Raw genomic sequence first — 13,903 nt, forward strand, 5'->3', positions numbered from 1 at the left:
ATTATAATTTCTCCAGCGACAATTTCCAGCGGTCCAACGTCCACTCTTGCCTCTCTCTTACTCTTTATTTATCTGAAGAAAATGTTGCTATCCTCTTTTACAGTCATTCATTCTATGGTCCCTTTTCCAATCAACTTCAGTCTGTTCCTCCCTCATTCCTCTGTAGTCACCTTTACTCAACAGTAATACTGACACATCTCCTTCTCAAACTGCAGGTTGAATTTTATCATATTCTGGTCGCTACCTCCAAGGGGTTCCTTTACTTTAAGCTCTCTAATCACATCTGGTTTGTTATACGATACTAAATCCAGAATTACCTTTTCCCTAGTATGCTTGACTAAAAGCTGCTCAAAGAAGCCATCTCGTAGGCACTCAACAAATTCCTTCTCTTGGGGTCCAGTACCAACCTAATTTTCCCAGTCTACATGCATATTGAAATTGCCCATGACCGCTGTAACATTGCCTTTCTTACATGCCGATTGTACCTCCTGATGCAATTGATACCTTACTTCCTGGATACTATTCGGAGGCCTGTAAATAAATCCCATCAGGGTCTTTTTACCCTTGCAGTTTCTCAGCTCTACCCACAAGGATTCTACTTCTTCTGATCCGGCGTCACCCCTTGCTAAGGACCAAATTTCATTCCTTACCAGCGGAGCTACCCCACCCCCTTTACCCACCCAACTAAATTTTTGATAGGATGTGTAACCTTAGATACTCAGCTCCCAGCTCCGATCATCTTTTAGCCACGTCTCCGTGACTGTCGTACCTACTAATTACTAACTGCGCTATTACCTCATCCACTTTGTTCCCATACATTGTATTCATATATAACACCTTTAGTTCGATATTCACCACCCTTCTTCTCACATTGGTCCTAATTTTGCCTGACCTTAGATTCATCCCTTCTTAAACTATCTGTCCTTCTTACTTCCAGAGACTTCGTTAACCTCTTCCCTTTAACTTCATCCATACATTTCCAATTTGTTGCCCTCCCCACACTATTTAATTTAAAGCCCTATCCAGGGCCCTCGTTATGCAGTTTGCCAGGACCTTGGTCCCAGCCGGGTTCAAGTGGAGTCCATCCCATCGGAACAGCTCCCTCCTTCCCCAATACTGGTACCAATGTCCCACAAATGCAAATCCACTTCTCCCACACCGATCTTTGAGCCACGTGTTCAACTCTTTAATCTTCTCCCCCCTATACCAATTTTTTTTGTGGCTCAGGTAGCATTCCAGAGATTATTACCTTTTTGATTCTGCTTTTCAATTTAGTCCCAAGCTGCTCAAATCCCTTAGCAGAACCTCTTTCCTTGTTCTGCCTATGTCATTGATACCTAAGACGACTGGATCCTTGCCATCCCACTCCAAGTTCCTCTGCAGGTCAGACGAGATGTTCCGAACCCGGGCACCAGGCAGTCAACACAGCCTTCAGGATTCTCAATTCACATGACAGAGAATTGTGTCTATTCCCCTGACTAAACTATCACAATGATAACTACGTGTCTCTTCTCTCTCCTCTCTTGCATAGCTCCCTGAACTACAGTGCCATGGTTATGTTGCTCATTCTTCCTACAGCCCTCACACTCATCTGCACAGGGAGTAAGAATCTCAGACCTGCTGGACGAGCACAAGGGCTGAGGTTCCTCTAACACTGCCTTTACCTCTATCCTCCTGCCTGCCTCACTGGCATTCACACCCTCATCCTGACCATTGACCACGTTGGAAGCAGTTACTCTAATGGGTGTGACTGCCTCCAGGAACACTGAGCCCAGGTAATTCTCCCCATCCCTGACGTGCCGCAGTGCTTGAAGCCCGAGTTTCCCGATCAACCGAAACTTGCTGCAGATGTGGTCACCTGGAACAAGCAAAGTGTCCACCAGCTCCCACATCATGCAGCTACAGCACATCACGTGATCCTGCAAGCCTCATTTATGTGTTGCCAATGTATTTACTTGCTGCTGCTTTACTCTGGCTTTGACAGGTCAGCATTCTTCTCCTCAGCCCTTCTCTCCGAAGCCTCTCGAGCCAGAGCCTCAACGTGGCCACTCCCAACAGGCTGCTCCGCTGTAACTTGCCTTTACTTTATCTGTTACTCTAGCTGAGCCAATAGGGTGCATGCTTCAATCTAATCACCTCTTTAATCAGCAACACTGAACAGGGGAAACTTATTTTCGCTTCTTCCCATCGATGTTTTAAAGCTGATTTATGTTTTCAGCAAGATGGCTGCTCTCTTCCCACTGTCTTCAGGTTTAGAAGGTAGAAAAAAAACTCTCCAAGAAAAAAAAGAGCCAGAACCAGAGTGCCCCTGGTTCACTGGTTAGTCCAGGATGTGATCTGGGCTCCAGAGTAAAGCTGGGACCAGGGTCTGGATTGTGGGCTAGGAACGCAGCCAGAACTGGGGTTAGGATCTGGTACACCTGGGGTCAAGGATGGGGCACGGAATACTTCTGTATTTCCCACTCCCTTTAAACTCACTGAGTTCACTGGAACATTTCTCATCAGTGTGTAACAGGTAAAGATAGCGACATAAACGTGTGCTTGGATATTAGTGGGAGTAACATCCAACAGTCTAGGAAATCAGCACCAAAGATTCGAGGGTGCTGAATTATCAGCGTTTCATCAATGCATTTCCCATAAGTTCCCAGCTATTGTGTTTCTACTTTCACAAGTCTTGCTGGCGGGGAAGTTTGTTGCCGCTGATCTTCCAGCAGCTGGAAGAGAGGACGAGTGGAGAGGAGCCTACGGCTGCTGTGGGAGACCTTGGTCCAGCGTGGACTGGCCAGGGTCAGCATGGTTGGCTTGTCAGAGTCAGCATGGGTGGGCTGGTCAGGTCCAGTGTGGGGCGGCCAGGGTCAGCATGGTGGGCCGACAGGCTGACCTACAGCTTGCACTAAACTTTTGGGCAGTTGATGTTGCGCTGGGCTTCCTGATGCTCCTGAGTTGTCTGACAACAGTTGCCAGCGAGAGGCAAGTCAGTTGGCATCAAACTCAGGATGCCTGCAGCTTCAGACGTTGAATGGAATCCAAGTTGGACAGATGCCCAGCAGCTCCCCGCTGCTGTCTTTCTTTCCCATTGAGGTCTTCCATCACCACCCGCTGGCCTGACGTGATGCCAACGTTACAGATGACTGCTTCAAGGTCAAGGTCAAGTGAAGTCAACAATGGACTGATGATGAAGTGGGTTGTTGCAACAAAATGAGGTTCACAAGGTGGGAAGTGTCTGAAGCTGTTCTTCCTCGGAGGGTGGTGGAAACAGGGCTGGCATATTTTTAAGTCGAGCTTGATAGATACATCAGCAAAGGTGTGAATGATTGTCAAGGGAGGTGGGAACTGATCAGGTAGGATCTTACTGAATGGGAGATAGTCTCGAGGTGCCGAATGGTCTCCTCCTTGTCCGCAGTCGTTTGAGTGCAGGCTCGGGCACAGTGCAGCTACTGTGAAACGGTACATGCTCTGACTCGCAAAAAGCAGAGAGCAGACCATCCCTGGGGTGAAAGGGCAGTGATCCTCCCCTGGGGGTGAAAGGTCAAGGGTCAACCCATGGGGATAGGACAGGAGCCCACCCCTGGGCTAAAGGAAGGGTCACACATACAAATGGCGCTGAGCAACACCGGACAAAACCTGCAGAGCTGTGTTTGGGGAGAGAGTGAGACCAACAGTTGCAAACTGGCCTGTAGGTGTGTGGGCAGCACAGCGCGGCTAACAGCCACATCTGCCTGTAGGCATGCATGTTGCACAAGGGATGGCATGAGTCTGCCTGTGAATGTGTGTGTATCACAGTGGGAGCATCAAATACAAGTCTGGATGTTGGTGTGTGCTTGTGCGACTAACCTTCATAAAGCTTTCTGATGCTGGAAAGCAGCCAACACAGAGGGACAGGAGTATCCAGCCTCTGGCGTAGGCGTTCTTGTTATAACAATTGGACAGCTGCTTGCAGATCTGGCAATAAATCTCATCCCTGCAACAAGAACAAGGAAACGATCAGAAGGGCCTCCTTTTCACAACACTTTTCCCTTCTGCATCCAACACGGATTCTGTCGACCAGCACCTGGTTTCCTCCCAGATTCAAAAGACTTACGGATCAATAGGTTAAATGGGTGCCGTAAATTGCCCAGAGTGTGTAAGTGGGTGGTAGAATCTTGGAGGAGTTTTGAGAATGTGGGGAGAATTTAAAAATTGTATAAAAGTAAGATTAGTGGGTGGTTGATGGTCAGCATGGACTCGGTGGCAGGAACCATCGACCAGTTACCTGAAGATAGATGCAAAATGCAGCACGGTGGCGCAACGGTAGAGTTGCTGCCTTACAGCGCTTGCAGCGCCAGAGACCCGGATTCGATCCCGACTGCGGGTGCTGTCTGTACGGAGTTTGTACGTTCTCCCCATGACCGTGTGAGTTTTCTCCGACATCTTCGGTTTCCTCCCACACTCCAAAGACGTACAGTTTTGTATTTTAATTGGCTTGGTATAAATGTAACTCGTCCCCAGTGCATGTAGCTTGGTGTTAATGGGCAAGGATCGCAGGTTGTTGCCGACCCGGTGGGCTGAAGGGCCTGTTTCCTCGCTATAATGTATGGGCTTGTCCCACTTACATGACTTTTTCGGCAATTGCCGGCACCTGTCATATTTTCAACATGTTGAAAGTTCAGCAGCGACCTGAAAGACGCTATGACTCTTTGGGCGACTGAGAAGACTACTCACGACCATACAGGTGCTTGTATGGTCGTGAGTAGTCGCCCACAGAGTCGTACCTTGTTCTGGTCGCCGCTGGATTTTCAATATGTTGAAAATACTCAGCGACCTGCTGCGACTATGACGGGTGCCGGCAGTCGCTGAAAAAATCTCGTAAGTGGGACAGGCCCGTTATCTAAGCTAAATCTAAAACTCAGCGTCTCTGGATAGGAGGAATGGGTGATGTTTCGGGTCGAGACCCTTCTTCAGACCAATTACCTGATGCTGGGCCTGGCAATGGCATTACCAATAATGAAGTGAAGCTTCTCCAGGTTTGACATTGGTCTGTCTGCGACGGGATTCTCATCCAACAGCATTTCCTCTCCAAGTGTTGGACCAGACGGGCTCTGCAGCAGAAACCAGGAAAAACATTTCTCACAAAGAGATTATGAACCAAGGCTTTCAGCTCCACGAACCCAGTGGTGTGTTGTGTTCAGGAGCAGGGCCTGTCTGCAGTTGTGGGGAGGGTGAGCTTGGTTTCCACGTTTACAGCGCCACATCCCAAACTTGAAGAGCATTCGCTTTCAGGGGAGATCAGACAAACTTGGATCGTTTACTCTAGAGTGTCAGACGCTGAGAGTTGACCTGATAGAAGTTTATAAAAATTACAAGAGGCATAGACAAAATGGACAATCAGTTTTTTTTCCCCAAGGTTGAAAGGGAAGTGGTGGCAAGGGAAGTGGTGGAAGCAAACATAATATCAAGGTTTTACAGCCATTTAGACAGACATGTGAACATGCAGGGCATAGAGGGATGTGGATCATGTGCAGGCAGACGGGGTTAGCTGGACTGGCATCATGGTCAGTGTAGATATGGTTGGCTTCCTCCTGTGCTGTACTGTCCTCTGTTATAATCACAGTTTATAAACACACGGAATGTACCGAGCAGTGTTAATCAACAGCATCAAAACAGAATGAAATGTAACAATCTGGGTTTAACTTCTCTGATGTGGAGTGGGGGGGGGGGGGGGGGGGGGGGGGGGGGGGGGGGGGGGGGGGGGGTGGGGGGGGAGGGATGGTGTTAACGTTATGGCCAGTATGTGCGAATGAAGACACAGGAAATGGAGTAAACTACAATGTAATTCTGAAGGATCTCATCCTTCCCAACGACGGCAGAGGGAAAACCATTCTTTCCATACACGAGTACAGAACTTAGATCAACAACTAGACAGGAGATGCAAGCTTCAGCCTTCAACAATGACTCTACCACAAGACACAGCATAATTCCCACCGGCACCATGATGAGGAAAATGGCAGATTCGTTCCAGATCGGAGTTACTCTAATATTAGGAGTTGGATTGTGTTAATAGGGAGTAGGATAGTTAAAAAGTAGAAAACCACTTTAGGAAAAATTGCTGTAGACGTCATGGCCAGTGGAGTCCATGGCTGTTCTCATATCATCAGCATGATGTTTCAATTTGGGGTTGAATTGTTGCTTACATTTAAGCTGGAAGGCTAATGCTTGCTACATTTCTTCCTCTTTTCATGACTCAAGCTCTGGAAACATGGGGAAGTGAGAGTTGTGGCCCAATCTGTAACAGTGCCTGATAGACATCTAAAGGCTTCCAGACACCTAGGCAATTGGCCAAAATGAGGAAAGGAGGGATACAGGATGAGCCACTACCTCATTAGATGGTGGGGTGTGCTCTGAGGGATGTTGGCTGATTTCTGCCTCTGATCATTATTTTCCCTGACTGCAGTATCTGGGAATCCCAGTCCATGCCTTTCCATCCCCGGCTGACACAGAAGACAGTGTTAGTGTTCTTTCTCCACACATCTCCCAACGAACACGTTCATCGTAGCTCAGCTACCCACATAACCTCCATCACACAGGGACAGAGCTGGTAGTACTGCTGCCTCACAGCGGCAGAGACTAAGCTTGATCCTGACCTCCAATTCTGATTATGTGGAGTTTGCACTTTCTCCCTGTGACTGTGTGGGTTTTCACACAAACACGTGCTGCTTGGTTGGTTAATAGTCCACTGTAAATTGCCCCTGGTGGATGGGTGAGTTATATAATCTTGGGTCACGGTGGCGCAACGGTAGAGTTGCTGCCTTACAGCGAATGCAGCGCTGGAGACCCGGGTTCGATCCCGACTATGGGTGCTGTCTGTACGGAGTTTGTACGTTCTCCCCGTGACATGCATGGGTTTCCTCCGAGATCTTCGGTTTCCTCCCACATTCCAAAGGCGTACAGGTTTGTAGGTTAATTGGCTTGGTAAATGTAAAAATTGTCCCTGGTGGAGGTGTAAGATAGTGTTAATGTGTGGGGATCACTGGACGGCACGGACCCGGTGGGCTGAAGGGCCTGTTTCCACGCTGTATCTCTAAACTAAACTAAACTAAAATGGGGTTAAAGTGGGATTAGTGTAAATGGAGGATTGGTAGATGGCATGGACGCGGTGGGCCGAAGGGGCTGGTTGGTGTTGTATGCCTTGATATATCATTCTTCCTTCAAACTATACTACTGTAGTGGTAGATTCCAATCTATCATCAACTATTTTCTTGCCCAAGGGCGGATCAGGCTCATATCGTTCTCCATTTGAGTAATAGCGATCAGAATAAATAGCCCTTCCTTTCACTCTACTCTACCCAGGCAGAGTATTTGTGTTGGAACCAGCAATAATATTTCTCAGATGGGTCTTTAGTCCTAGTCAGAAATAAGTGCAGGAGTAGGCCACATTCAAGATGCTTCCATGTGAAAACATCCCGACATCTGCCACTATGTTCCTTCAGGATCTGAATGTTTTAAAAAGATCACCACTCATTCTTCTGAACTGAAAAGAATATATAACTAATTTATTTAATCATGATGCTAGGACAATCCTCTCATTCCAGGAACCTGCCTGGTGCTGTTGATGCAGACTCCTACTTTCCCTACCGAGTTCTCTTGGTCCCAGTAACAGGAGCGATGATCGACAGAATTCTACCACCATAAGACATGACAGGGGTAGGGTGAGGAAAAGTCTCACCTGCTGCCGAGAGAGAGGGCAAGGATGCATTCAAAGGAGCTCAGACAAAGATTGGTAAATGAGGGAAGCAGGCAGACCTCAGGTCCTCAGCGGGAGAAGGGTTAGACAGCACTGTTTATTACTGGATTGTAACACTGAGATGGGGTGGAAGATTGCAACCTTCACGTGGTCTGCCCTGTTTCGACGAATGCAATCAACCCGGCGTGCACATTCAAATAAGATCAAATAGAACAAGTTGTCCTACACCTTTAGGCTGTGCATGCCATATGCAAGAAGCAGAAGAGAACACTGGGATAAGCCCAATAATCAACCCTACCCTCCAGTAATTTAACACATTCAGATCATTCAACATCCCGCAGGTCATGGTTATGCAGCAACTCATAGCACACAGTAAAAAATGAGGGCCATAATTAAAAAAGCAACGAATTGGAAAATATATATTTTAATCCAGAGAACCTTGGATCAAGTGAACACTGTCAGGATTGGTACAGAAAGGGCCACTGGAGCCCACAGAGGGGTGGTCCTATACTCCACTGTACATACTGCCCACGATATCATGCCTGGTAAAACAGATCTTCTTTCCACACCATCAGAGGGGGAGTTGGGCAGAGGAAGAGAACTGGGCAGAGGGGGGAGCTTAGCAGTTGGAGCTGGGCAGGGGAGGAGCTAAGCTGAGGGAGCTTGGCAGTGGGGGGGAGCTGGGCAGAGGAGGGAGAGCTGGGCAGAGGGGACACTGCCATTGTTGTGGGAAAGACCATTGTGTGCGAGGGAGGGAAGAAACTATTGTTGTTGGAGGAACTGAATGGTTTTGAGAGAAGATAAGGTTAGCGGCGGGTTGGGAGGTAGTTGGGAGGTGGTCAGGGTTTGGGAAAGACTGGGAGCAGTCCAGCGGATGATCGGGTGGGAGAGGGGATGAGAGGAACAGGTGGTGATGGTGATATCCGTGGATGGAAACCTATAGCCCTAGTGACTGAGACCTTGGGTCCCAGACCCTCAACCTTTGGCCCCGCTGGTTGGGATTCACTGAACAGTGTCTGGTTAGTGTAATGTTCATAAGTTCACAAGTCACAGGAGCTAATGAAGAACCTTTAAAAATACTCAAAGACTTGTCCTCCACATCTGTCTGTGGTGGTGAATTCCATAGATTCACCACCCTCTGGTTGAAGAAATTCTTCCTCATCTCTTATGTAAGGTACGTCCTATGATTCTGAGGCTATACCATCTGGTCCTAGACTCTCCCACTAGTGGGAACATCCACTCTACATCCACTACATCCAGGCCTTTCACTATTCGTTAAGTTTCAATGTGAAGCCCTCTCATCCTTCTAAACTCCAGCGAGTATAGGTACAGTGCCGTCAAACGCTCACCATAAATTAAACCAATCTTATCGGGATCATTCTCTAAACCTCCTCTGGTCTCTGTCCAATGCCAACACATCCCTCCTCAAATATGTGGTCCAAAACTGCTCACAATTCTCCAAATGCAGTCTGACCAGTGCCTTATAATATCTCAGCATTATATCCTTGCTTTTATTTTCTAGTCCTCTTGAAATGATTGCTAACATTGTATTTGCCTTCCTCGCTATCGATTCAATCTGCAAATTAACCGTTTGGGAATCCTGCACCAGCACTCCCAAAACCATTTGCATATCTGATTACTGAACCCTTTCCCTGTTTAGAAAGTAGTCTGCACTCTTATTCCTACCACCAACGTGCATGACCGCACACTTTGCTGTACTGTGTTCCATCTGCCACTTCTTTGCCCGTCCTTCTTCAGACTCCCTGCTTGCTGTACACTACCTGCCCCTTCACCTATCTTTGTGTCATCCACAAATTTGGCCACCAAATCATCAACACCATAGTGGTAGCCAGATCAGTACTGTACAACACTTCACACCACGGTGGTCCCTGTACAGGTGGAAGACGTCTCTGACCACACTGCTCCAGTTGACTGGGAGCTTTGATCCACATTGAGCAATAAAACATTGAGTGTGTCAACAGTTCCCGGACGCACCATACCTCATCTGTGGCCTGGTTTGCAGTCATGAAAGCCTTGGACTTTCTGCTAATGGAGTCATATATTCGTGTCATGATGGAGTTCCTCGTCTTCTCTGTGGCCTTGGCAAATGGCTTGGGTTCTGGAAGATCTCCCATGAATCTGAGGATAACATTCCACACAGCCAGGGAAGCCTGCAGACACAGATTCCACATGTCGGTAACGTTACAAATAGCCAGTCCAAAGTTGCTGGAGCTGCCGACTGGCTATAAACAATGTGACTTGCATCATGACACCACACTCCAAAATGGAACCTCAACAATTTAATATCATTACTTCGCTCCAAATTCCACCATCTCCAGTCCCTTGTGAATCCTTTAATGTTATTATTATCTGCGACCCATTCAGAGATTTAGGGCAGATTTAGCACAATGGCGCACTGGTAGAGCTGCTGCCTTACAGCACCAGAGACCTGGGTTTGATCCTGACTATGGGTGCTGTCTGGAGGGAATTTGTATGGTCTCTCTGTGACCACGTGGGTTTTCTCCAGGTTCCCCGGTTTCGTTCCACATTCCAAATACATACAGGTTTGTAGGTTAATTGGCTTCGCTAAATTGCAAATTGTTCCTAGGGTGTAGGGTAGTGCTAATGTACGGGGTGATCGCGGGTCGGCATGGACTCGCTGGGCTGAAGGGCCTGTTTTCACGCTGTATTTCTAAAGTAATGTCTAAAGATGCAGGAAGAAATTTCCAACCCAGCTTGCCTAGCCAACATACACATTGTACGAGTGGCAGCATAGTGGCACAACGGTTGGGTTGCTGCCGTACAGCACCAGAACCTGGATTTGAGCCAGACTACGGATGCTGTCTTTGTGGAGTTTGTATATTCTCGCATGGGCTTTCTCCAGGTGCTCCTATTTCTTTCCACATTCCAAAGAATGTAGGTTAATTGGCATCTGTAAATTGTCCCTAGTGTGTAGGATAAAACTAGTGTACAACTAATCATTGGTCAGCCTGGCCTCAGTGGGCCGAAGAGCCTGTTTCCACGCTGTATCTCTAAACTAAACCAAAGTTCTTGGGCGGCACAGTTGCACAGCTAGTAGAGCTGCTGCCTCACAGCGCCCGAGACCCGATTCAAATCCTGACCTTGGGCACGGAATGTGTGGAGTTTGCACGTTTTCCCTGTGACTGTGTGAGTTTCCTTCGGGTGCTCTGGTTTCCTGTCACTTCCCAAAGATGTGCAGATTAGTAGATGTAAATTGGCCCTTGTGTGTGGATGAGTGCTAGAATCTGAGGTTATTCCACTCATGTGTTTGGGTAGAATAAAGGGTTAGGGTGGGATTAATGTCAATGAGTGGCTGATGGTCAATTGGGGTGGTTTGGCTGAAGGTCTTGCTTCTGTGCTCTATCACCCTCTATCTAAGCTCCTTCCCATGGAATAATAAACACACTTTAGATACGTCCCATTGTAATAAACTCCTTCACCCTTCCTTCACTTACATCCAAATAAGGTGGGAGGGATGGGTGGGAAGTCTACGAGCCAGGCCGTTGGCTTCCAGTTGTGCGACGTTCACCTACCAGGACATCTACTTGCTCCTCGTGGAAGAGCAGGGGGTGTCGGAGAGGCCGTCGGATGTGGGTGGCTGTGGATGACCCCTGGAAGTAAGTGGCAGCGTATTTCGAGAAGGTGAACTGGGAAAGGTCGTCCTCTTCAGCGGTGTCTGAGGAAAGCGAGGTGTCATCCAAATCAAACTCCTCCAACCTCTGCCGCTTCACTTCCAAGTCCTGAGAAGGTCAAACAAAACCAACCATGAGCAGGGCAAAGTGATCTCAGTGATACAGTCCTGAGTGGTAGTCATATGGACAGGTCACAGTGTTACAGACTGGGATCACTTGCAGACAGTCCTAGTGTTACAGGCTGGTATCACCTGTAAATAGGTCCCAATGTTTACAGGCAGTGATCACCTGTAGTCAGTCTCAGTGTTACAGGCGGGATCACCCGCAGAAAGTCCTAATATTTTGCCTGTAGACCACCCCCACCAGTGTTACAGGTGGGGGCTCACCTGTAGATGGGTCCCAGTGTTACAGGTAGGATTCACCTATAGACAAGTCCCAGCAGGGAACCCCTGTGGCCGCTCTGTTTGATACTGTGAGCTCGGGAAAGTAGACACGGAATCCTCTCACTGCCCAAGGGGATCTGCGACTTTGATCAGCAAACTGCATGAACTGGTAGAGATCAAGTAATCAATTCTAGGCAAGTATCAACCTATAGACACTTCCACGTTACTAGCACTTTTAATTAATTAATCACCAAATTAACAGATTAATTGATCAAAGTGTGGATTGTTAAGCTTCTCCTGCCCTCGAGCTACAGACACACAGCTGACGTTGTGTTTCAGCTTACGGTTCTTAGCGATATTAGGCTCAGCATTCCTGGGAAAGTTTCCAGGGCTGGTAACACCGGGTCATTCTGTGGGTGACCGGGTGCTGTTATTTCTCAGACAAGAAGACATAAAATACTGCTGGAGTCTAGTCAAATCTAGTCAGTCAAATTCCCACTGCCAAGTCAGAGGGACAACAACCAGAAATGGCCCAGTGCTGCTCTGGACGCATGGATGAATAATGGAAGCCCATGCCTCAGTTTCACAAACGTGACCACAAAAGGTTTGTGTAGCTGTGGAGTGGAGGGGTGGGGGGGGGGGAGCGTGGGCTAGTTGAGCTGATATTACACTGCATGCCACAATTTATGTTGGAAGCACATGAAGCAGTTTCCAGGCCAGGGGTCTCAGCCCTGTAATCCAGAATCCCAGGGGCACAGTCAGAGACCGCATGTCACGGGATTGTGAAACTGGGCCAAGTAGAATAACAAATCCAGAACAAAACTGCCCACTGCACATGCCCTGTCACCCACAGTCCAGTCAGTGAAGGCCCTCCTTGGGAAATCATGGTATTTAGTTCCCAAAATGGAAATGTTACCTCAAATTTCTCCTGATCTTCCAGCACATTTGGCAGAAAGCTGAAGATCTTGTCCACCATTTCCAGATCATTGATGGCCTCGTGGTTCGCTTCCTGTTGTTGTGTCCTCAAATACTCTTCTCTCAGCCTCCTCTCATTCATCATGTCCTGCTTGGTCATCATGGCCTACAGAGAGAGCAATGAGGACTGCTTAGGGGAGAGAGCAGATAACTGGAGGGAGGATGTTGTCATCAGTCAGGAAGCTGCAAAAGGATCCAATGGGAGTTTGTTTCTCAGAAGGTGTTTGCTTTCAGGGATGGTCACCGCTGGGAATCCAGCATCGAGGACCATCTTCAGGGGGGCATCCTATGGATTGGAGATATCTGCGAGTAGCTTGGATCTCAGACAGAAGATCCCAAGGCCTCGTCCCTCGCAGATCATCCAACATTGGCCGGCATTCATTTAAAAATACTCTACTTTTTAAGCAATACTAATGTTATTTTTTAACGTAAAATTAATTTTAAACATATATATGAGTTAAAATTAAAGGAGTGCCAATAGGTCATTCGGCCTTTCAATCCTACGTCAGCAACCTCGCCCTGTTCCGAATGACCTTCTATGGAAAAAAATCACCCCCTTTCTCTTGAGTGAAGATATTTTGTTCTCAACCCGGTCTAAAATAGCTCACCCTGAAGAGTGAGATCCCCAATTTCTCACAATTAAAAAAATTATTCAGTCAAAGATAGGTAAATAAACTGCAGCTTTTCCTCTTTCCTCATTCATCGCTCTCCATTTACACCTCACTCAGCTGTGAGTAACAAGCCTCCCTCCCGCCTCCTCTCTCGGCCAGCACCACCACCACCTGTCATTCAGTCTCCCCTTGTCTCCACCTTGTCACTGCCTGCCTTCTCTGCACTGCTCCCCTCACTCTGCTACTTAAAACAAGTTTGATTTTTAGCTATTCTCTATCAACCCTGAAGCACTAACTCTTTGTTCTCTCTCCACAGATGCTGCCTGACCTGCAAAGTATTTCCAACATTTTCTGTTTTTATAGCAAGTTAAGGCTCTGGTTGGAGGTGTTTTTGTGGGAAGGTGAGTTGTGGTGCTGGGCCTTTGCAAGGTCCCTGGTCTGTATCGGGCATGGATCCATTGTGGGATCTCTGGTCCCTTAAACCACGTGTATAGCCACTTATCAGCGGGGCGTTTGCACCAATGACAGGACAGCAACCAAGGTAATTGTCAGAGGAATGCC

General features: G+C 47.7%; 1 protein-coding gene across 1 annotated transcript in view; it reads right to left on the bottom strand.

Annotated features, from left to right (window-relative positions):
- myo7b (myosin VIIB) overlaps positions 1 to 13,903 on the bottom strand; it is a 124,641-nt gene that overhangs the window by 40,064 nt on the left and 70,674 nt on the right. Inside the window, exons 24-28 of the mRNA XM_033032264.1 lie at positions 12,673 to 12,837; positions 11,275 to 11,481; positions 9,721 to 9,891; positions 4,951 to 5,078; positions 3,835 to 3,961 (exon numbers count right to left, since the gene is read on the bottom strand). Coding sequence (XP_032888155.1) covers positions 3,835 to 3,961; positions 4,951 to 5,078; positions 9,721 to 9,891; positions 11,275 to 11,481; positions 12,673 to 12,837 — 798 coding nt within the window. The remainder of the gene's footprint in view (positions 1 to 3,834; positions 3,962 to 4,950; positions 5,079 to 9,720; positions 9,892 to 11,274; positions 11,482 to 12,672; positions 12,838 to 13,903) is intronic.

Source organism: Amblyraja radiata, chromosome 13 (genome assembly GCF_010909765.2).
Source record: "Amblyraja radiata isolate CabotCenter1 chromosome 13, sAmbRad1.1.pri, whole genome shotgun sequence".
Lineage (NCBI taxonomy): Eukaryota > Metazoa > Chordata > Chondrichthyes > Rajiformes > Rajidae > Amblyraja > Amblyraja radiata.